At 47.8% G+C, this 21,806-nt stretch overlaps 1 protein-coding gene across 3 annotated transcripts in view; it reads left to right on the top strand.

Moving 5' to 3' along the window:
* The window catches only part of SYNJ1 (synaptojanin 1), a 102,281-nt gene that overhangs the window by 13,100 nt on the left and 67,375 nt on the right, over positions 1–21,806 (top strand). For all 3 annotated transcript variants that reach the window (XM_040423199.1, XM_040423198.1, XM_040423197.1), the window contains exons 3-7: positions 12,248–12,334; positions 13,843–14,110; positions 15,471–15,696; positions 20,423–20,506; positions 21,453–21,514. In XM_040423199.1, coding sequence (XP_040279133.1) covers positions 12,248–12,334; positions 13,843–14,110; positions 15,471–15,696; positions 20,423–20,506; positions 21,453–21,514 — 727 coding nt within the window. The remainder of the gene's footprint in view (positions 1–12,247; positions 12,335–13,842; positions 14,111–15,470; positions 15,697–20,422; positions 20,507–21,452; positions 21,515–21,806) is intronic.

Below are 21,806 nucleotides of genomic sequence, written 5' to 3'. Positions count from 1 at the left end.
TCCTCTGCCACAAGTGTGAAAGTACCCTTACTGCAATTTTTCGTACTCCTCCTCAGCTAAAGAATACTCCTCAAAAATGGTAATAGGAGTATTTTTACTCTTCCGGAAAAAATATAGCGCGACCTCTGGAGCCACTGTTACACAGCAGTTCTTTCTTCTGGCGCATAGATTGGGTCGCATAGTTGGATAGATCCTCTGTTTGCCATATGGACATGGGTTATCATCACGGGGCCCTTCCCTTCTGATTAATGGGGCACGATTGCTGAATCCTGCATAATTGGGACCCCCATGGTCCTCATAACAAAGGAGCCAGAGCACCAGTTCAGCGTCCCAGGACTCTTGCTTTATTAGACTTGGAACATTGGGATGTAAACCAGTAGAAGGGGTCCCCCCATTACAGTAACCTCTGTATGTATGCTCACTAAGGCGTATACACATCGTAGAGGGTAGAGGTTCCCTCTCTACGAGCCAAAATGGAGAGCTGCTAACATTGAGAAGCTTGTGCCATCTAATAGTCGCCTGTAATGCTATATTTCACCTGTAGTGGCCACTGGAGGGAGAATAAACAGCCGATAAAAGGCGATCTTGGGAGCGTGATCAACCGATCGTTGGTGGTCTTCCTGATTATTAAAGGGGTTGTCCATGATGGGGCAGTCGCTTTAAGACCCGATGGAGAGAGCAGGAACAAGTAGAACTGGAAGCAATGTGCCGTGACTCTTCACCTAGGAAAGCCCATCTCGGAGATTCTTCACATAGAGATATGCACTGTAGGTAATTCCTAGACTAGACATCGCTTATGTAGTGTGTGTGTATACACCAGGACCAGTGTTTCTGCCGGCACTTACACTAATATTTCCTTTTGTAGGGATTAGCTAATGACATCACCGTGGTGGTCTTTACAGACACACAGCCGCCGGGTAGGGGGGGCACAGCCGTATAGAGTCGAGACCTCACCGTACACAGGGGCCATGTGTTTCTGCCTGGGACGTTTTACATCAGGCTCCAACAAGTGAATGAAATCTCTTGTCAGAAAGGGAAATCGCAGTGACGTGTGTCGCCCGTTTCCTGCCACGTAAATAGATTACATTAGTCTTACTTAGGAAATGCTGGAGTGGTGTGAAGGAGCAAGGACAATGGGGTGTCACGCCGTGGTGGACACCTTAGACATCAGCCTGTACCTCACATGGATCCAGAGATCTCCCCATTCATTGCTCCTATTGCTTTGCTAGATTTATTTAAAGTGGGCAGCTCAGGGAGCGTTTCCTTTCTGCTGCTCTCTCTCCCTATCACAGCTCAGGGAGCGCTTCATTTCTGCTGCAGCTCTCCCTGTCGCATCTCCAGCCCCCTCCTATCACAGCTCAGGTAGGGTGTCCTTTCTCAAGGGGGTGTCTTTTGCTCTGCAGCTCTCTCCCTATCACAGCTCGGGGGAAGGGGGGGGGGGGTCGTTTCTCAGGAGACATGTCCTTTCTGCTGCAGTTCTTTCCCTGTTACTGTCACCGCGTCTAATAGTATATCCAGATGGTGGCAGTAGAAGGATGGAACGGAGCATGTGTGACCACCTCAGCCTTGTTACTATGGTGGACAGAGAAATAAGGAAAATCCCAAACAGCAGGTGGCGCTATATAGTTAGGTTTTATTGAATACATTTTATTATATGAAATTACAAAAATATTCAGATCCAGGTTCTGTTTTGAAAAATTAAGTTTTCCATGTTGAACAATAGCTACATGTTAGAAGGGATCCTTTATGATAAGCTGATCACAATGTTCCCCCCTCCCCCCCCCCTTCTCGGTGATCAGCTGCTACCTGGGAAAGCTAAGTGTTTGGTTTCCCTACAGCTCCTCCACAGGGGAAATGAAGAATTACATGTACCCATTCCTATCAATGAGCTGTCTGTGTAAGGCTCCATTCACACGTCCACAAATGGGTCCGCATCCGTTCCGCAATTTTGCGGAACGGGTGCGGACCCATTCATTCTCTATGGGGGACGGAATGTATGTGGACAGCACACAGTGTGCTGTCCGCATTTGCGGAGCGCGGCCCCGATCTTCCGGTCCGCAGCTCCGCAAAAGATAGAACATGTCCTATTCTTGTCCACAGCTGCGGACAAGAATAGGCATTTCTATAGGGGGTGCCGGCCAGGTGTGTTGCGGGTCCGCAACACACCACGGACGTGTGAATGGAGCCTAAGACCGGCTATTCACATAAGACAGCTGACAACTATCACTCCTGAGCCCCTCATATACATGCCTGGTCAGCTCAGCCGAGCATGCATGTGCTTTCAGTAGGAAGAGGGGGGAGGAAGCTGCTGTCAGACTCCTGGTGGTGGAGTATTTCCCCGAGAACAAAAGAAGCTGTCATGATAAAATCCCACCCTTCGTGTCCTCCATTGCTGGGGGGTCTGTTAACCTGCATACATACTAGATGGTTGCCCGATCCTACCGAGATCAGCCGGGTGTAACTCCATTTATTAATGTGTACGGGCACCTACCTGTTGAGACTGGTTGCTGTGTGTCCACCAGCAGCTCAGTGCAGCAAGGACGTCATTGTGTAAGATTACCAGGTAACCGCCACACCTGCAGCCTCCATAATCCTCTGCCGTAAGTCCACGACTAATAGTATGTCTAGCAGTAGTAATTATTACCTCCGGAGGGACTGCGCTCGGCCTGTTTATACGCCGCCTGCGGCCAGGTGCAGAGCGCTCACCGCCCGAGCGCCTTGTAACAATGCAATTTACTGTAATCGGTGTGGAATTATTCCTCATATTGAGCTCCAGCTGCTCCACCTCCTCCTTCCAGAAGGATTATTTACTGCACAGCCCAAATATTCTCCACACGTCCGCAGCGCCGCCGAGACTCCAGAGACGTGCCGTCACCCAGCTTGGTAAAACTTGCGGTAATGTCAGGAAGCATAGTCTACGTTTTCCAAACCAGCACCTGGATCTGAATGCTCTTGTAATTTCATATAATTAAAGTTCAGCATAGCCACTGAGTTATTCAATAAAATGCATCAGTATAGCGCCACCTGCTGTTTGTTTTTTGTCCGTCTCACTGAGGTGGTCGCACGCGCTCAGTTTAAATCTTCAACTGCCACCAGACATATGTTCTGTTAGAAGCTGTGGCAGTTACTGGGAGAGAGCTGCAGCAGAAAGGACACAACCCCTGAGCGCAGAGCAATTGGAGCAGTGAATGGGGAGATCTCTGGATCCATGTGAGGTACAGGACTGGTTCTAGCCCAGGCCCCCCTCATATAGGTTATACTTCCCCACTGTCTGGCTGCTGCCTATCCCCGTCGTGCAGATCCACTCATCCGGCCATTGGGGGAGCAGCGAATAGCAGGCCACGACGGGGGACACAAGCCTCCATTGGGAGGCTCATCCCCTTCGCAGATAACCTCTTTAAAGGCGTCTGGTTTGACCATCAACATCAGATTGGCTGGGGTCTAACTACCACCATAGCAGCTGCCATGGGGCCCCTATAACATAGAGGGCCCAACCACAAATGTGCAGTTTATGTATATGGACAATGGAAGAATGCAGTTGCAGAGAGAGCAGAGCCTCTAGGTGTAATGGTAACGCCCCCGTTGCTCCTAGAGACTCATTTGCATATATGAAAACTATTTTCTCAGCAATGCGGCACATATGAACATGGGACCAACACAGATGCCTTCAGCTGCCAAGTGCACATGTAACAGGTCAGCCAGTGGCTTAGGGACAGATCTGCAGACAGATGTCTTCCTGTATGTTTCTGTTGGAGTATATGGAGTATCACACAGGCGCCACAAAACAGCACAAAGGCACTCCATGTGGCACTGCTGCGGCATCGTACAATACAAATACTTCATTATAAGACATGTAGACTGCACACAGTAGCGCGGAGATGTTGGAAGGGTCCCTGGTATGGATTTTGCACTTCTTACTGATTTACAAGGCATTTTCTGTCCAAACCGTGGCGGTATTATTGGCAGTGTACCCAGGAGATAGGAGCTGCTCCGAGATCAGATCATTGTACATTACCACACAGGAGCAGATGGCAGATGAGCAATGCCAGGCTGCGTATACCCGCCCTGCCTGCGACACTGTCTGCTGATGCTTTCTCCTGCGTTACATACATGTCTGAAGGGGGCATTACCCTTAACGTGGATCAGAACGCTGCTGTATCCACCTCTGCAGCTGTCAGCATCAGGGGGGGGGTTCCATTCACTGACAGCAAACAAAGATATTGAAAGATGTGAGTTAGAGGTTTTTCAAGTGTTTAGAACTGATAACCTATCCTCTGTATAAGGACTCATGCACACGAATGTCTTTTTTTTTTTTTTTTTTATGTGCGTTTTTTTTTTTGCAGCTCGTATCCAGAACAATTCATGCAAAAAACGGAAATGACTCTGTGTGCATTTCGTATGTTCGCATTGCCATTCTGCCAAAAAATAAAACTCATCCTATTCTTGTCAGCATTACAGACAAGAATAGGACCATTCTATTAGGCGTCGGGCGTTCCGCAAAATGTGGAATTCATGCGGACAGTATCCGTGTTTTGTAGAACCGCAAACCTAAGGCCGAGTTCACACTTCAGTTATTTCCATCAGTTATTGTGAGCCAAAACCAGTAGTGAAGCCTTCTCAGAGATCAGGGTCGTGGAAAGATCTGTCCTGTCCTGTTCTGTGTTTTTGACCTGCACCTGGTTTTGGCTCACAATAACTGAGGTGTGAACTCATCCGTAGAATGTGTCCGCACCCGTTCCGCAATTATCCGGAAAGAGTGTGGACCCATTCATTCTACATGGGGCAGGAATGGATGCGGACAGCACACAGTGTGCTGTCCGCATTTACGGAGCAGGGCCCCGAACTTCCGTTCCACGGCGCCGGAAAAAAATAGAACATGTCCTATTCTTGTCCGCAATTGCGGACAAGAATAGGCAGTTCTATGGGGTTGCCGGCTGGGTGTATCGCGGATAAGCAATACACTACGGACGTGTGAATGGACACATGACTGTGGTTTTGTTCCCCATCCGAGCCGCATTTTTTGCGGTTCGGGTGCAGACCCATTTACTTCAATGGGGCCGCAAAAGATGCGGACAGCACTCCGTGTGCTGTCCGCATCCGTTGCTCCATTCCGTGGCCCCGCAAAAATTATCAAACATGTCGCGTTCTTGTCCGTTTTGCGGACAAGAATAGGCATTTCTATAATGGGCTGTCTGTTCCGTTCCGCAAATTGCCGACCACAAAACACGGCACAGTCGTGTGAACAAGCCCTAAGTCCTTCTCTTGGCTTTCCCCTAGTCCATGTGACGACCCATTCATAGGTCACATGACCTAGGCGCAGCTCAGCCCCATAGCGCTGTGCTTGGTGAGCAGGGCGAAGGCTGTAGCGCTACTGCCTTCTCAAACAGCTGATCAGCGGGGGCGCCCGGGTGTCGGACCCCCACTGATCAGATGCTGATGACCTATCTAGAGGATGATAACTCATCAGTGTAAAACTCCTGGAAAACCCCTTTAAATCCAGAAAGTTCCTTTTTTAAAGGCCTCTGTCATTGTAACCATTTATTTTTTAAAGACGACCCATCACGTCCTCTAACAACGGTGGTCACCTGTACCCGGCTGTAGCCGCAGCTCTTTAGGTCTTTAATTTTGACTCTCAATATGCTGTAAGGGGGGCGAGATTCTCGACATGGAGTGAACAAGAGTCCTGACGGCGTCCTATCTGCACGGGCAGCGGCGGCGGCTATTGGTGTAGGCAGCCGCGATGGGCGTGGAGCGCTGGTCCTTCCTCTACAGCTGAGATGTGAGACTGGTATCTATTGTAGTCACTATGTCTTTGTACTACTTTTGTTGCATTTTCTCTTTCAGATATTTAGCTTCCGATATCATTGATGTCAATTTTTTTCACTTTATATTCAAGATTTATCGACTTTCTGATTGATTCTTGGATTTGGTTCCTGGTTTCCAGGGGTGCACCTCCAATGAGGCCAGGCGAGGCGGCAAGACCTAGAGACAAGAGGAGGCAGTAGCGGGGCCATGAGAAACGAGCGCTACTCCTCTCTCTATATTCATGTGTATCGCAGTGTCCCTTTACCAGTAGGGCTGGGGGGGGGAAGCTAGGTGCACCCCCTGCTGGTCAGACTGAAATGTAACACCTTATCAGGGGCAGATGGTGTGAAAGATGGGAGGGGCAGGTTAATTAATTACGGTATATATGCCATACACCTCCCATGTAACATTGTTTTCAATGGTTTTTAATATTTCTTGAGATCATGTTTTGGATACGAACCCATTTTGGGGTTTAATGATGTAACTTTTTGGTGTGCGGCGCGCCATTCTTTACCATATTTGGTATTGGTGGAGGACGCGACGTGGTTATTACAGGTATGTCTCCCGTTACCGTCGTGTCTTCACGGCCCCGGCTGTTTCTTTCTCTTTGGTGATTATGGCTTGGTTTACACAGGGTGTTTTTTGATGCCTTTTTGAGCCACTGGGCAGTTACCGTGATGTTAACGGCTGGCAACTTTTCAGCGGGTCACACCGCTATTGCCGTCTGCAGAGAAAACCACGTCTGGTAACGCAGAGGTAAAAATGCACGCGGTTTTTCTGATGGTTCGGGTACGCCGTGTGTTGACTTGGCCTATTGCCATCGCAGGGCACGCCTCAGTGGTCGGAACGCAAGGCAAGAAAGTAACTAAGAAAATTGCATGAATAGCAGTTCCTTATTATCAGACACCCCCTTTATGTGCAGGGGAGATCCTGATAATAAGCCAGCAGTGATCTGCGCCATTCCTGTACCCGCGTCCATGCTGCTATTCGGCATTCTAGAGCGGCTGTCCTGTAATTGGTCCATACATCATTGTGTCCATGTGAGTGTACTGTGATACCATTATAAATGCCGGCACGGCTCGGGGACTGATCACAGTTCTGCATCCCCCCGAGGTCTCCATCAGTCTCCCTGAGTCATGAATGTTTTACATTTTCATAGCTGCCACTGACGCTGCCATGAATTTATCACCTCGTCCCGCATTCAGAATTATTTGTCCTGTGCCGCCACAATACAAACCCCAAGGCCATTTCAGTTCTGTGTTTTCCGGGTAGTACTAGAATTTACATGTCAGTAAGGATACTTCCTTTAACCCCTTCAGGACACCCCCTTATTTCACCTTAAGTACCAGGACATCAGGGCGTACCGGTACGCCCTATGTCCTAAAGAGGTTAAAGAGCAGATTAACCCTATTAAACCAATTATACCGCCCGGTAGGGTTGATCCTGCTGATCAGAATGGTACCTGTCTCGTGAAAATTGGTTGCGGCATTCCAGAGGAAAAAAGACTTTTGTACTTTTTGCAAATAAAGGCTTCACTGCACCGGGGGGTGGGGCCTAGACTCCCAGTGCCCCTCATCTTTCCAATGCTGGCCCCGCCCCTCAGTGCACTGAAGCCCTCATTCATATATAGAATCAAAGTCTTTTCTCAGGAATGCCTCAGCCGATTTTCACAAGACAGATATCATTCTAATCAGCAAGATCAGGCGGTAGAACTGGTTTAATAGGGTTGATCCTGGTGAGAGGTGCTTTTTAAGGAGTTGGCCAATCCTGTGTCCATAAAGTTATACCACCTCCTGATATACATATATTTCCTCACTGTTTTTAAGATCTCTGTTTGCTGTCAGTGTTAACATTTTGTATTTTGAGACCTAGTACTATACAGTTCATTCTGTCTTTTATAGGCTGCACTACTGAAAGGTCCTGATTTCCGTCCAGGGCCTTGTTGTCAGAGTACTGTGTTACTCAGATAGTTACTCAGATATCGATGGTGGTTTGCCTCTACACCCCTGACAACCTCCTGGTACCCTACAAATGGGGCTCAACACAAGTGAATTTTTCAAATCTCCAGCAGCGATGAGAGAGTTTAGAGTCTCGGTGCTCAGACCCACGACATAACAGAACGTTTTTTGAAAAGTCAGTATCCCTTTTAAACGTTTTAGAATGTTTAATTTTATTTTTTTTCAACTAGTCAGAGAAGGGAAAGTGACCTAGCGGGAAAGACGTGTGCACTTTCCACTCAAATCCACCCCCAAACATCTCTGACCGTGTTTGTCTGTACGTGTGATAGATACAATGGGGCAGGTCTGTGAACCTGTCTTTTAGCAACCAAACACGGCACAGATTAAATTTTTTAGGACTACTATAAGAATGAAAGCTGCGCTGTGATTGGTTGTTATGGGTAACACCGGCAGTTTGTCTGTATAGGGTCCATTCACACATCCGCATCCGTTCCTGCAATTTTGCGGAACAGGTGCGGACCCATTCATTTCCAATGGGGCTGAAATCTGCTGTCCGCATCCGCGGATCCGCACTTCCGTTCCGCAAAAAAAATAAAATAGAACATGTCCTATTCTTGTCCACAATTGCGGACAAGAAAAGGCATTTTCTATGAGAGTGCCGGCAATGTGTGCTCCGCAAAATGCCGAACGCACATTGCCGGTGTTCGTGTTTTGCAAAACACATACGGACGTGTGAATGGACCCTAAGGCAGCTTCATAACACTGCCCCAATGGACGGTACTTCTCAAAATGGGTTGCCCATAGCAACCTGTTTCCAGCTCTCATTTTTCGGAGACTCCTTTGGGTCACATGATTGGACGAGTTGCATGCAGCAACCACTTCTCCTTTGCACCATTTTTGAGAAACCTTTACCCAATATCTGTGGTCACCAGTCGTATACTAAGGACAAACTGCTTGGTTGTCATGGCAGCCATAGGCTTCAGTCTCGGCCTACTAGAGCTCAGCAGAGCCTGCCAGATTGTGGTTTCACAAATGAAGAGCCTCAGGTTGAAGACGACCGTTTAATGTCTTCTCCTATAGATGGCGGTCTCTTTTTATAGACCTTCTATACCGTTTTTGTATACTTCCACGCTTTAAGGGCCCCATGGGTGTAACCTGGATATACTTGTGTGAGGTTTAGACATGTAATATCGTCCTGCCATAGATAATGGATCCCGTGTTACATGACACCTTCCTCACAGCTCCATAGTAATGTATTACTAAGCTCCAGTTCCCTCCTTTCTGATGTATGGCTTGGGGTACGTTCACACAACACAATGTTGACATGGATTTTGACATGAAAATACAGTACATGTCGAATTATAATCCGTAGTGTGAACATGGCGTAATGGAGTGTACCTTCACTTCAGAAGAGCGGTTAGATTAAAGGCATGGACTATATAGATTTCATCTCCTGTAATCCAGCATCAATGGTGCAGGGTAGATGGCACTTCATTCTGGATTATCAGATGGTCACAGTGAGGCCTCATACACGCAGCTATACTTGTACATATCCACAATATGGCGCCCATAGACTACCACACATTGGTTAGAAAATGGCAGCATAAGGAGGTTTTTCCCTCACAGACGTGGACAGTTTTGCACCAAATTTAACAATTGTCACATGAAGTTTGAACTTGGTGCATCTTTAAAAGGGGTTTTCTAGAATTACAAAAACATGGCTGCTTTCTTCCAAAAACAGCGCCACACTTCTCCATGGGTTGTGTGTGGTATTGCAGTTCGGCTCCATTGGGCAGGGGTGATGCTGTTTTTGGGGGAAAAAAAGCAGCCATGTTTTTTTGATTCTGCACATTCCCTTTAAGGCCTCATGCAATCGACCATATTTTAGGTTCTCCTCCAATCCGCATTTTTTGCAGTTCGGCACAGGCAATGGGACCGCAATTTTTTAAAATCTGTTTGCTGTCCGTATCTGTGTGTGCGTCCCGCAAATTATAGCACATGTCTGTTTTGCGGAGAAGAATAGACATTTCTACTGTTGGGCCCTTCGAAAAATGCGGTATGCATCCTGCCGGCATCTGCATTTTTGCGGATCCGCTGTCCGCAGAATTCTGCAGTGCATGGTTTCACTGTTTTTTAGCCTCAGATGCTGGATTCCAGGAATTTCACAATATTACAAAACCAACGCCCTAAAGCTCCGTGCTGCCCGGCAGTACTGATCACATAGTAATTCGCCATTTCTCCGTCCTATTGGCATCTAATCCATTCTGTGCAGACAGTCGGAGGGTGAGGGGCGAGGAGTGGATGCAGTGTGACAGATGGGGAGGTGGCGGCAGTTTGTCCTGATGGGGGCTGGTAGTGTGCTCTGCACTGTGCGCTGATAACCTGTATACACAGCTCTACATGGGTTATATCTCACGTCTATTAGACTGCTCAGTCTGCTTGTGTTAGATTATATAATCCCTGGAACGTGTGATCCACTGTGACTTGTGATCTTACCATATGGCTATTTGTGATTGGTCAGCGTCCATGTCTTGGAGATAAATACTTCTAGTTTACAATGCAGTGGGGCAGATATATAGCGGTAATATGGAAATCGTAGAGAATGGTTCCCCCACTTTACACTAAGGCGAATCGGGATACGTCAATAAGTGATGGATGGGGGTCCGACTTCTGGTGCATCCAAGCCAATCGGCTGTATGGAGATCCCGCGGCACTCTAGTCCCTTCCTAGGCCAGAGACGTCATGTTCATCGGTCACGTGGCCCATTTGCTGCTTAGTCCTATTTAAATGAAGGGACCTGGGCTGCAGTACCGAGCACAGATACTATACAATGTACGGTGCTGTGCTTGGTACACTGTGGGGAGGCCTCAGCATTCACCAGAGCTCAGTGGCCTCGTTATACAGCTGATCAGTGGGGGTGTCAGGATTCGGACCCCCACCTATCAGATATTGATGACCTATACTGAGGATAGGCCATCAATATCGAAAACCCAGTTAACCTCCTCGCAGGTGACACTAGGGAGGCTCATCCCCCTCCACCCAACCCAACAACCTACCGCATCCAGCCCCCTGCCGGATGTTTTGATCCGTGTGACGGGGAGATGCAGCAGTGGAAATGCAGGGATCCGGAGCGACGCGGTTGCCAAGAAGCAGGTTAAGTATAATGTATATGAGGGGCCTGAAATTGGGTTGGGGGGGGCGGTCATTATAGTGGTTGGATAACCATTTTAACTCTGCGGGGAGGATACTGGAGCAGGGAGCTGGTTGTCGGGGACATTTGGAGTCCCCGAAGGGAGGGCAGAGGCAGTTTATTACCTTCACTGCCATCCCCAGCACTGTATAGGTGACGCTTCGTGAGCGCCATGTATACAAAAAATAAACCCCCATGTATCGCTGAAAAAAAGCAAAAAGCCACAAAAATGATTTAAATAATCGTACTGGAAAAAAATTGGAAGCTGCGTGTATTAGAGAATAATGAAAATGTGTCTGGTCGGGGAAGGGGGGGGGGGAGGTGTTAATGGCTCGGTCATTAGCTGGTGATGATGGACTCCTGGATCCTGCCCAGTGAGTCTTCTCCATCATTTCTCCAGCCTGCAGAGAAGGAATAGGACTGGCATGGCAGGTGTGAGAAGGAACGAGCCGCCGTAAGTCGGGTGCCCCGGCTGCATCACTTCTGACCGCACGGCTCAGGTTAGCCAGTCTCGACAGTCCAGAGCAGGTCTCGGTAACCTCCAGCACTCCAGCTGTTGTGAAACTACAACTCCTACCATGCTCCATTCACTTCCGTGAGAGTTCTGAGAACCGCAAAGCAAGTATGCATGCTGGGATTTGTAGTTTCAACCACAACCGGCGTGCCGAAGATTGCTGATCCCTAGTCGAGAGCCCGTGTATATTCGGGTGGCCGTACCCAGCACCTGATCCTGTGCCTGAGATGACTGCACGTCCCCTAAAGTTCTTGTCATTGCTTCCTAAGGATTTCTAACATGTCCTTGATGCAGGTCCCTGTTCATATTGTGCAGGACATTTACAGGGAGTTCTAATATTGGGGACAGTCTAGGCTGTGCAGTTGTGTGTGTTACTCAATGTGAACACAACACGGGCCACATGACTGCATCCTGGGCATTAGATGGCGGCACTATCTGTCTGGAGTCTTGTTATTTTCAGGACTGGGTTCCGTATCATCTAGACATCACGCAGCGTTGTGTACTCCGGCGGTGGCCGCCGTTGTACATTTGTCAGTCCACACAGATAAACACGCCACTGTGAGCGGAGGGTAATGACTCCAGATAAGCCGTATGTTGTGTCTGCACAGATAAAAAGTACCTTCTGCTGCTTGTAAGTCATCCAGTGCAGACATGATGTATATAAGAGGGGCCCGGCCGCGCCTGCGATGTGTTATTTATGCTTCCGTCCTTTACCTTATGCAGTGTATTGTGACCATTCTGATTGTTAATTCCCGTATCGTCTATTTTTTACTTTTGCAGCCTCTGCAGAAAAGGAAGCCATTAAGAGCACGTACAGTAAAGTCATGGACGCGTATGGCCTCCTGGGGGTTCTCCGGTTAAATCTCGGTAAGTGAGACTTCACGTGGCTCAGTAGGTTTGTTTCGGATTGTAGCTAGTGACGAGCGAAGTTAAGAAAAATTATATTTGGCCGCTTCGCCGAATTTCACAAAGAAATTCGATTTGTGACAAATTAGTTTGTCACGAATCGCATTTCTTTGTAGTGGGTGCAATGACGGGGAACTGCGATTAAAGTTGCCCCCTGTCATTGAACCCCTCAGATGCCACGTTCATCACTGATCGCGGCATCTGATGCTACAATTGTGGGCTTTCAGGGGTTAATCCAGTTAAAAAAAAAAAGCACATACTCGCCTTATACATTTGCTCACGGAGAGGCCGTTGCGGCCATCTTGATTGAAGATGCCGCGCGAAATATCACGCATTGACGTGGTGCATCATCACACTGGCCGTGCATGATGATGTCTTCAATCAAGATGGCCTCTCCACGTTCAAATGGATGAGGTGAATGTTTTGGGGTTCTTTTTGCCCCCATTTAGGGAAAAATTTTAGTTTCCATGAAGCGCGAGGAAATTTGGATTCGCAGCTAATGGAATATTTCCTGAAATTTGGATCAAACTCAATTCGTTTGGCTTTGATTTGCTCAACACATTGGCTGTTTGTGGCATCACATCTGTTATAAAGCTGTGCCCACCTACAGGAAATAGATGTTCCATTTGCATTAAAAGGGCTTGTCTGATTTAGCGTCAACCTTCCATAAAGAACTGGTAATATTCCTTGCCGCCGCTCCAGTTCTTCCGGCCCGGCTTATTTACCTGGCTGCAGCGGTGATGTCACTGCTGCAGCCAATCACTGGCCTCTCTGGCTGCACTTCTGGGGCCAGTGATTGGCTGCAGCAGTCATGTGTCGTCAACAGGTAAATGAAGCCCAGCTGGTAGAACCTTAGCTGCCGAAGTGGGATCTGTCCAGTAGGTACTGTACTTATCAGTTCTTTATTGCAGGCTGGTTCAGAGAGTTGTCTTGTTTCCTCCTGAAGCCTGGCAACCTTTCGGGTATGTTCACATTGGGCGATACGGTACAGATTTTCCATACAGGTTTTGCTTGCAGAAAATCCACAAGCTAGTAGCGGCAGAGTGGATGAGGAGTTACCAGATCCTCATCCACATGAGGCACTGCAGATTTTAATGTCAGTTTATGTTGTGGACTTCACCCTTTGCAATACATAGTGTAAAATCCGCAGCAAAATCTACCAAAAATCTGCATGTAAGTGATTTGTTGAAGATTTTTATTTTTTGCTGCAATTTCCATCCCGTGTGAACATACCCTAAAGGGGCGTTATGTGTAGGGTTCATACTGCAAATATAGGGGTTACAAATCCATAACTGAGCCACCATCCTGCTGCCTGTGTGTACATATGGGTCCATGGCGGTGGTGGTCGGGGGAATTGTATGTCTTTTCTGCTTTCCCAGTATGCACTGGTCTGTTGTCCTGTTCACAAGTTCGTCCTGGGATAGAGAGCTGAATGAATAATACTGATGAGTCTCTTTTGTCACTTTCAGGGGACACCATGTCGCATTACCTGGTGGTGGTCACCGGCTGTATGTCTGTAGGGAAGATTCAGGACTCAGAAGTTTTTCGGGTCACCTCCACCGAGTTCTTCTCGTTAAGAATGGATCCAACAGACGAAGATCGAATATCTGAAGTTCGCAAGGTCCTAAACTCTGGCAGTTTCTACTTTGCGTGGTCTTCTTCAGGAGTCAGTCTGGACCTCAGCCTCAATGCTCACCGGAGCATGCAGGAACAAAGGACCGACAACCGCTTCTTCTGGTGAGCCGGTCTTAAAATGGGTAGGGGTTCCAGAGGTAGGACCGTCCACCTCTCAAACATTATACCCCTTTAAGGCAGTCTCGGGAATTGGATACTGAAGCTCAGTGTTCATGTAGGGGCTGGAGGCATATGTCCCCTGGATGCTGGAAAAAGGGCAGTGAACTGAACCTCTGACCCAAATTCAGTTCCCTGAACTTGTGCTTCAGATCTGGCCACAACTCTGCAGTACTGACAGATCATTTCCAGGTCTCATCAGCTCTTTATCATAGTTTTTATTTTTTATTTTTCTAACTGGACAGCCCCTTTAAGGACAGCAGACTGGTTCATGGTCACTGGTTCAACCAGTTTTGTTCCCCTGTCCTCCTGTATCACTGTGTGGAGAACCACAAAGTGTGCAGCCTGAGGCAGGTGTAAAGCTCAGGTGTTCAGAGGCCTGCATCCAGTAGTACCGCCCTACGGCCTGTGTCTGTCTCGACAGTAAGAAGCCTTTCAGTCATCTTAAGAGGTTTAGAGAACCACCCCACTCCTGTCCGTGGGCGGTGTCTGGTATCGCAGCACAGCCCCATTCAAGTGCTGACTTGTTGCAATACCAGATACAGCCTGTGAACAAGGAAATGAGAGAAGACAAGCCCTTTAAATTCTGCATCATCAGCCGTGATCCCTGGACTGCAGACCACGTGCGGACGGCAGTGTATTTTATGCAGATTATCTCTGCCGATTGCAGATTTTTACACCCAACAGTTGGTGTCGTCTCAGAATCCACAGTGCAAGTTAGTTCACATACGGAAAACTTCTGCCCCATGTCGATGACATTTTTAAAATGTCATCTACCTCGCTGGTACTGTATATGGGTATTTCCACACGCCATATTTTTAGGCATGAGTTCCAGCGCAGATTTGGGGCTGAAAATCTCACCGATTCTGTGCCGAAATAGCCTCCCGTTCTTTTCAGTGGGAGGCCCCTCGGAAAGACGAGGAAGTCCTCTCAATAAAGCTAAAGCGAGAGCAGGTCTGCACCATTCAGAATGAAAACCCCCAGCGGTTTCTGCCATGAGACACGCGGCGGATATTGTGTGAACATTCCCTCACGCTACGGATTGGCTGTGTATTAGCACTGGCAGCACGGTGGCTCAGTGGCTAGTGTTGGTTCCTTGGGGTCCTGGGTTCGAATCCTTCCAATGTTCTTGGTTTCCTCCCAGACTTCACTAAACTTATGTGTTTGAGACAGGGAGTTGGATTGGCGGGGAGGACTTGTGTAAGCGATGCTAATCTGTGTACAGCAAGGCAGTATATGTTAGCGCTACATAAGGAAAAAAAATATATTGTCCTAATTGGCCCCCCTTTTTTCCCTTCTCCACCAGGAACCAGTCTCTGCACCTACACCTGAAGCACTATGGGGTGAACTGTGATGACTGGCTGCTGCGCCTGATGTGTGGGGGAGTGGAGATCAGGACCATTTATGCGGCTCATAAGCAGGCCAAGGCGTGCATCGTATCCCGTCTCAGCTGCGAGCGAGCCGGGACCAGGTTTAATGTGCGCGGCACAAACGATAACGGCCAAGTGGCGAATTTTGTCGAGACCGAGCAGGTGAGTTGGCTCTTGGATCTGCGTATCAGTGCAGGGTAGACGTAGCAGAGCTCAATATGCAAAGTGTCTTATGTATTCTGCTCCGTACTACATGAAACCTGTACTGTAATTACTGTGAGGTCACCTGCCACGACAAGGCGACCTCAGTCAGGTCCATACGCTGAATATACCTGTACAACAAGAGTCCTGTCTAGTGGGCCTAGAAGATACAGGAACTATGTTTATTCTGCGCTAAATTAAAAAGCATCTGATCAGCCCTGTTACACCAGGCATACTACCTGGTAGGGCGGACCATGGGGACTAAAACAAGCCATTTCTCTGTGCAATTGGTGTTACGGATGCAGAGAAATTCTTCTTCTGCATCCGTAGGGGCTGGTCTATCTCCTCGGAGCACCCCTTCACCTCTGCTTCTCCCCATTTCCACTTCCCCTCCGGGCATCGGAGTAGTGAGGATACCTGGCTCTGTTTGTGGTTTGCTTCTATGTACCCGTGACTGTGTGACTTGATATTTGTGTATTTGCATAATGTGTGGTAATTGTTACATTTTGATTAACAATATACTTGCAGTCCTATGTAAAACATGTTATATAACACATTGTGATGTCACTGGCCTTTCGCAGAATGGGTTTGTCGTCTTTTAAATAGGACCTTTCACAGCTCCTGACATTTTTATTTTAATAGCTTTGTTCATTCCCCATGTAATACCAATTCTGGAGCATCTATTCTTCTGTCTCCCTGTTGTGCTGTTCCTTTATAATTCCTGCTAGAAGTTATGAATGAATTGCTATTAGCCTTCAGTAAGGGTACAGAGGGGTGTACCTGCACTGATTGGATAGAGTGAGTCTGTGCAGGTACACCCCACCTGGTTACCACCCGTCTGTGGAATCGCCTCTCTTCCTCACCCCTGCTTTGCTGCTATTTTGTGGTAGCATTCTCGTCTGTACAGTGGCTGTGCTGTCCGTGGCATTGTCCTATCATCAACTCCCTACGACAGGCATGGCCAACCTGCCGCTCTCCAGCTGTTGTAAAAGTACAACTCCCACCATGCCCTGCTGTAGGCTGATAGCTGTAGACTGTACGGGCATGATGGGAGTTGTAGTTTTGCAATCCCTTCCCTAGGACGTGTTTGGCGCATGCTCTGTCTAAACTAAACTAAACCCTTCATAGAGAGTGGGCACAGTGAGAACTAGGACCGGAGCCTTTATATATCCTGATGCAGAGCAGGAGACGTTTGGGTACGCGCAGAGTGCTTCCTCCTGCGCCTGCGCAATACAAGTAATGACGCTTGATGGGACAAGAACAAGCGGAGGTGGATGATACTAAGTCTGTGTAAGACGAGTCCGGAGAGTCTGCGTGCGAAAATCCAACCCGGGAGTGTGCGCAACTGAATGGTTGGGTGAAGCCATACTCCACTTGATGACGTCCTATGACGATGCCACGGACAGCACAGCCACTGTTTACAGAAGAGGATGTGACCACGAAACAGCAGCAAAGCAGGGGTCAGGAAGAAAGTTCATTTATACGATGGAAAGATGACAGAGCATACAGTAAGGAAATGTAAAATACTGTAGAAGTGTCCAGCCCCCTCAAAGGGGTCGTCTTACTTCAAGTGTCATTTACATTTTCATGTCAAGAAAGTTAATACAAAGCACTTATTAATGTATTGTTATTATCCATATTGCTTCCTTTGCATTATACACTGCTTGTTTCCATGGTTATGACCACCCTGCAGTCCAGCAGTGGTGGCCGTGCATTCACACTATAGGGAAACACCCTGGCCTCTCTGATAGCTGGGACCATGGAAGCTTGATTAGGCTGGTGCTTTTTCCTATAACGTGTAAGCACGTCCACCTTTGCTGGATTGTGGTCGTAACCATGGAAACGAGCAGTGAATAATGTGATGGAAAAATGAATCCAGCCAGCAAAGTAGGCAATATGGACAATCACAATACATTAGTAAGTGCCTTGTAGTAACTTCCTCTACATGATAAATGTCATTTGCTGACTTGAGACAACCCCTTTAAGTTTCACACCTTCCCTCTTGGTCCTGTGAATGGAAGCATACTTACCTGGTCCCTGCTGCTCTGTTCTTTACTGCGCTTCAGCCCCTGCATATGAACAAGGTCATGTGCTGTTTGGGGAAAGGATTACCTCAGTGGCCAGTCAGTGGTTGCAGTGGTGCACATTGCCTTGCCCATTCTGGAGGTTTACTTACAGGGAGAGAGGTGAATTTTAAGTAGAAGGGTATCCTGGACAAACCCTGTCCCATCTGGACATGTATGTAATATCAATAGGATATGTCCTAAATGTCCGATGGGTGCAGGTCCCACCTCTCCGACCCACTCCTGTGTCTAGAACAGGGCCCTTATGTGAATGGACAGCGCTTGGCTATTTTTGGAAGTCTCATAGCAGTGAACAGAGAAAACCAGGCATGCTCAGCTTGCTCTATATTCACATTGGGGCGCCTGTTCCGGAGATTGGTGCGGGCCCCATCTCGCGAACCCGCTCTTATCTGACACTTATGGCATTTCCTCTCTGTCCAGATGGGACAACCCCTTTAAGGTGGCCACACACATTAGACTAAGGTCAGTCAAACCCAACGATTTTTGGAGGACTAGCCAACCAGCTAACGTGTATTTCATGTTCATTCGGCCTGAATACAGGGTAACGGGCATGTTGAATTCCAACATGTCCGATCCTTGGTTCTCGGTCTTCTCTTCCCATTCAAGAAACATGCCCGCTTGGACATAAATGTATACGGGGAGGTCGGGAAGAAAAGCTGGCAGCTGAAGAAGAGTTTGACCCACAGCTGGTTCATGTGTATGGCCTGCTTTAGAATGGGCCACCAATGTGTGATTATTGGGGTTCCAACCCCGCCAGGGCAGAACAAAGGGGCCCCTTCAGTGTTTTTCCAACCACAGCCATTCCTAGTAATGCACCTGGGTCCTGCAATCACACATTGGTGGCCTAAGAAGAGGTAATCAATATACACTGCTCAAAAAAATAAAGGGAACACTTAAACAATACAATGTAACTCCAAGTCAATCACACTTCTGTGAAATCAAACTGTCCACTGAGTGACAATCAATTTCACATGCTGTTGTGCAAATGGGATAGACAACAGGTGGAAATTATAGGCAATTAGCAAGACACCCCCAATAAAGGAGTAGTTCTGCAGGTGGTAACCACAGACCACTTCTCAGTTCCTATGCTTCCTGGCTGATGTTTTGGTCACTTTTGAATGCTGGTGGTGCTTTCACTCTAGTGGTAGCATGAGACGGAGTCTACAACCCACACAAGTGGCTCAGGTAGTGCAGCTTATCCAGGATGGCACATCAATGCGAGCTGTGGCAAGAAGGTTTGCTGTGTCTGTCAGCGTAGTGTCCAGAGCATGGAGGCGCTACCAGGAGACAGGCCAGTACATCAGGAGATGTGGAGGAGGCCGTAGGAGGGCAACAACCCAGCAGTAGGACCGCTACCTTCGCCTTTGTGCAAGGAGGAACAGGAGGAGCACTGCCAGAGCCCTGCAAAATGACCTCCAGCAGGCCACAAATGTGCATGTGTCTGCTCAAACGGTCAGAAACAGACTCCATGAGGGTGATATGAGGGCCCGACGTCCACAGGTGGGGGTTGTGCTTACAGCCCAACACCGTGCAGGATGTTTGGCATTTGCCAGAGAACACCAAGATTGGCAAATTCGCCACTGGCGCCCTGTGCTCTTCACAGATGAAAGCAGGTTCACACTGAGCACATGTGACAGATGTGACAGAGTCTTGAGACGCCGTGGAGAACGTTCTGCTGCCTGCAACATCCTCCAGCATGACCGGTTTGGCATTGGGTCAGTAATGGTGTGGGGTGGCATTTCTTTGGAGGGCCGCACAGCCCTCCATGTGCTCGCCAGAGGTAGCCTGACTGCCATTAGGTACCGAGATGAGATCCTCAGACCCCTTGTGAGACCATATGCTGGTGCGGTTGGCCCTGGGTTCCTCCTAATGCAAGACAATGCTAGACCTCATGTGGCTGCAGTGTGTCAGCAGTTCCTGCAAGACGAAGGCATTGATGCTATGGACTGGCCCGCCCGTTCCCCAGACCTGAATCCAATTGAGCACATCTGGGACATCATGTCTCGCTCTATCCACCAACGTCACGTTGCACCACAGACTGTCCAGGAGTTGGCAGATGCTTTAGTCCAGGTCTGGGAGGAGATCCCTCAGGAGACCGTCCGCCACCTCATCAGGAGCATGCACAGGCGTTGTAGGGAGGTCATACAGGCACGTGGAGGCCACACACACTACTGAGCCTCATTTTGACTTGTTTTAAGGACATTACATCAAAGTTGGATCAGCCTGTAGTGTGTTTTTCCACTTTAATTTTAAGTGTGACTCCAAATCCAGACCTCCATGGGTTGAAAAATTTGATTTCCATTTTTTTATTTTTGTGTGATTTTGTTGTCAGCACAGAAGTATTTCAGAAGAATATTTAATTAATTCAGATCTAGGATGTGTTATTTTTGTGTTCCCTTTATTTTTTTGGGCAGTGTATATTTCTGGAAACCAGGTTATGGGAAAACGGGAACTTACCAGCACTACCACTGGTTCCTCAGTTTTAGGCTGTGTCCTCTAGTTCTTATCTAATTCGTGACGTGCCTGCAGCCCCCGCAACGCTTGTTGCATCACTATATAGCCGTGTGTAGTCAGAGCGCTGACCGAGGTCTTGTCTTGTGCAGGTGATATACCTTGATGACTGTGTGGCATCATTCATACAGATCCGAGGGTCCATTCCGCTGTTTTGGGAGCAGCCTGGTTTGCAGGTGAGTTCTGTGGAAGCAGAAGTAACCTTCGGTGTAATGGGTACATCTATGGGAGATTTACTGGGCAGGAGACTAGTTTGAATATTTTTATCTAAATTCAAACTTCTGTGCAGATAATTTCCTAATATGCGGTATCTTTATGTCAGACAGAGCTCCAAATCCCCTGCAGAGCCATGCATTTAAAACTAAAAATTCTGGTTGCTTGTGGCCACCACTAGAGGGAGCTTATTGCATACTGTGTATAATACTGGATGTAACTCAGGATCAGTACAGGATAAGTAATGTATGTGCACAGTGACTCTCAGCAGAATAGTGAGTGCAGCTCTGGAGTATAATACAGGATGTAGCTCAGAATCAGTACAGGATAAGTAAAGCAAAGTTACTCCGCTCTCTGTAGATTAGATCTAGATACAGATAAAATCTTAGACATTTTTTACATACTGATAATATCTATCTCATGCCAACGCAATTGGAGATTTGTAAAGATGTGGCACTTTTGGTGACCCCCATTATCAGTGATCAGATGATTGCTGACGGTCGTATCTCTAGTGTACTTTTCCATACACTGGAGTGTCACTGATTTGGACGAGCTCCAGATTAAACATCACCATGTCAAAAAAATAAGGGTGAATAGATGAGAACCGTGCAGAATGAGATACGTCCTCTGCAGGCCCCATTTATCCCAGTTCATGGTGTGTGATATCAATACACAAGAACAGCACTGCTTTATCCTAGTATCCTACTTTACAAGTAGGATGGCTAGGGCTCCACGTCGACTTCTGGAAGCATTGAGGTTATGCTAAGCGTAGCAATTTTTTGGGTGCCGGTAAGTCACCATGGAGCCCTAGCCTAGAGGTTACCATAGGTACCATTGACCATCTTGGTCCCTGGAATGAGTTGAGAACCATTGATGCTGTCACTTACTGTAATATTACTTCTCTGGTAGGTTGGTTCTCACCGAGTGAGGATGTCCAGAGGATTCGAAGCCAATGCCCCAGCATTTGACAGGTATGTGCTGTACCTCTGCAGTATATTGCATAGACTGGTATATTGTAGTATTCAACCGTTTTGCCTTTTTGTTTCTTTCTTGAATCAGCATTTATTCCCAATTCCTAATCAGACCTCAAATCAGACCCCCCCTTCCTCATCAGACCTCAGATGAGACCCACCCTCTTCCTCATCAGACCTCAGATGAGACCCCCACCCCCTTCCTCATCAGACCTCAGATGAGACCCCCACCCCCTTCCTCATCAGACCTCAGATGAGACCCCCACCCCCTTCCTCATCAGACCTCAGATGA

The sequence above is a fragment of the Bufo bufo genome, chromosome 3, assembly GCF_905171765.1.
Source record: "Bufo bufo chromosome 3, aBufBuf1.1, whole genome shotgun sequence".
Classification (NCBI taxonomy): Eukaryota; Metazoa; Chordata; class Amphibia; order Anura; family Bufonidae; genus Bufo; species Bufo bufo.
The sequence above is the reverse complement of the archived record's forward strand: the minus strand, read 5'-3'. Positions and strand labels throughout refer to the sequence as shown.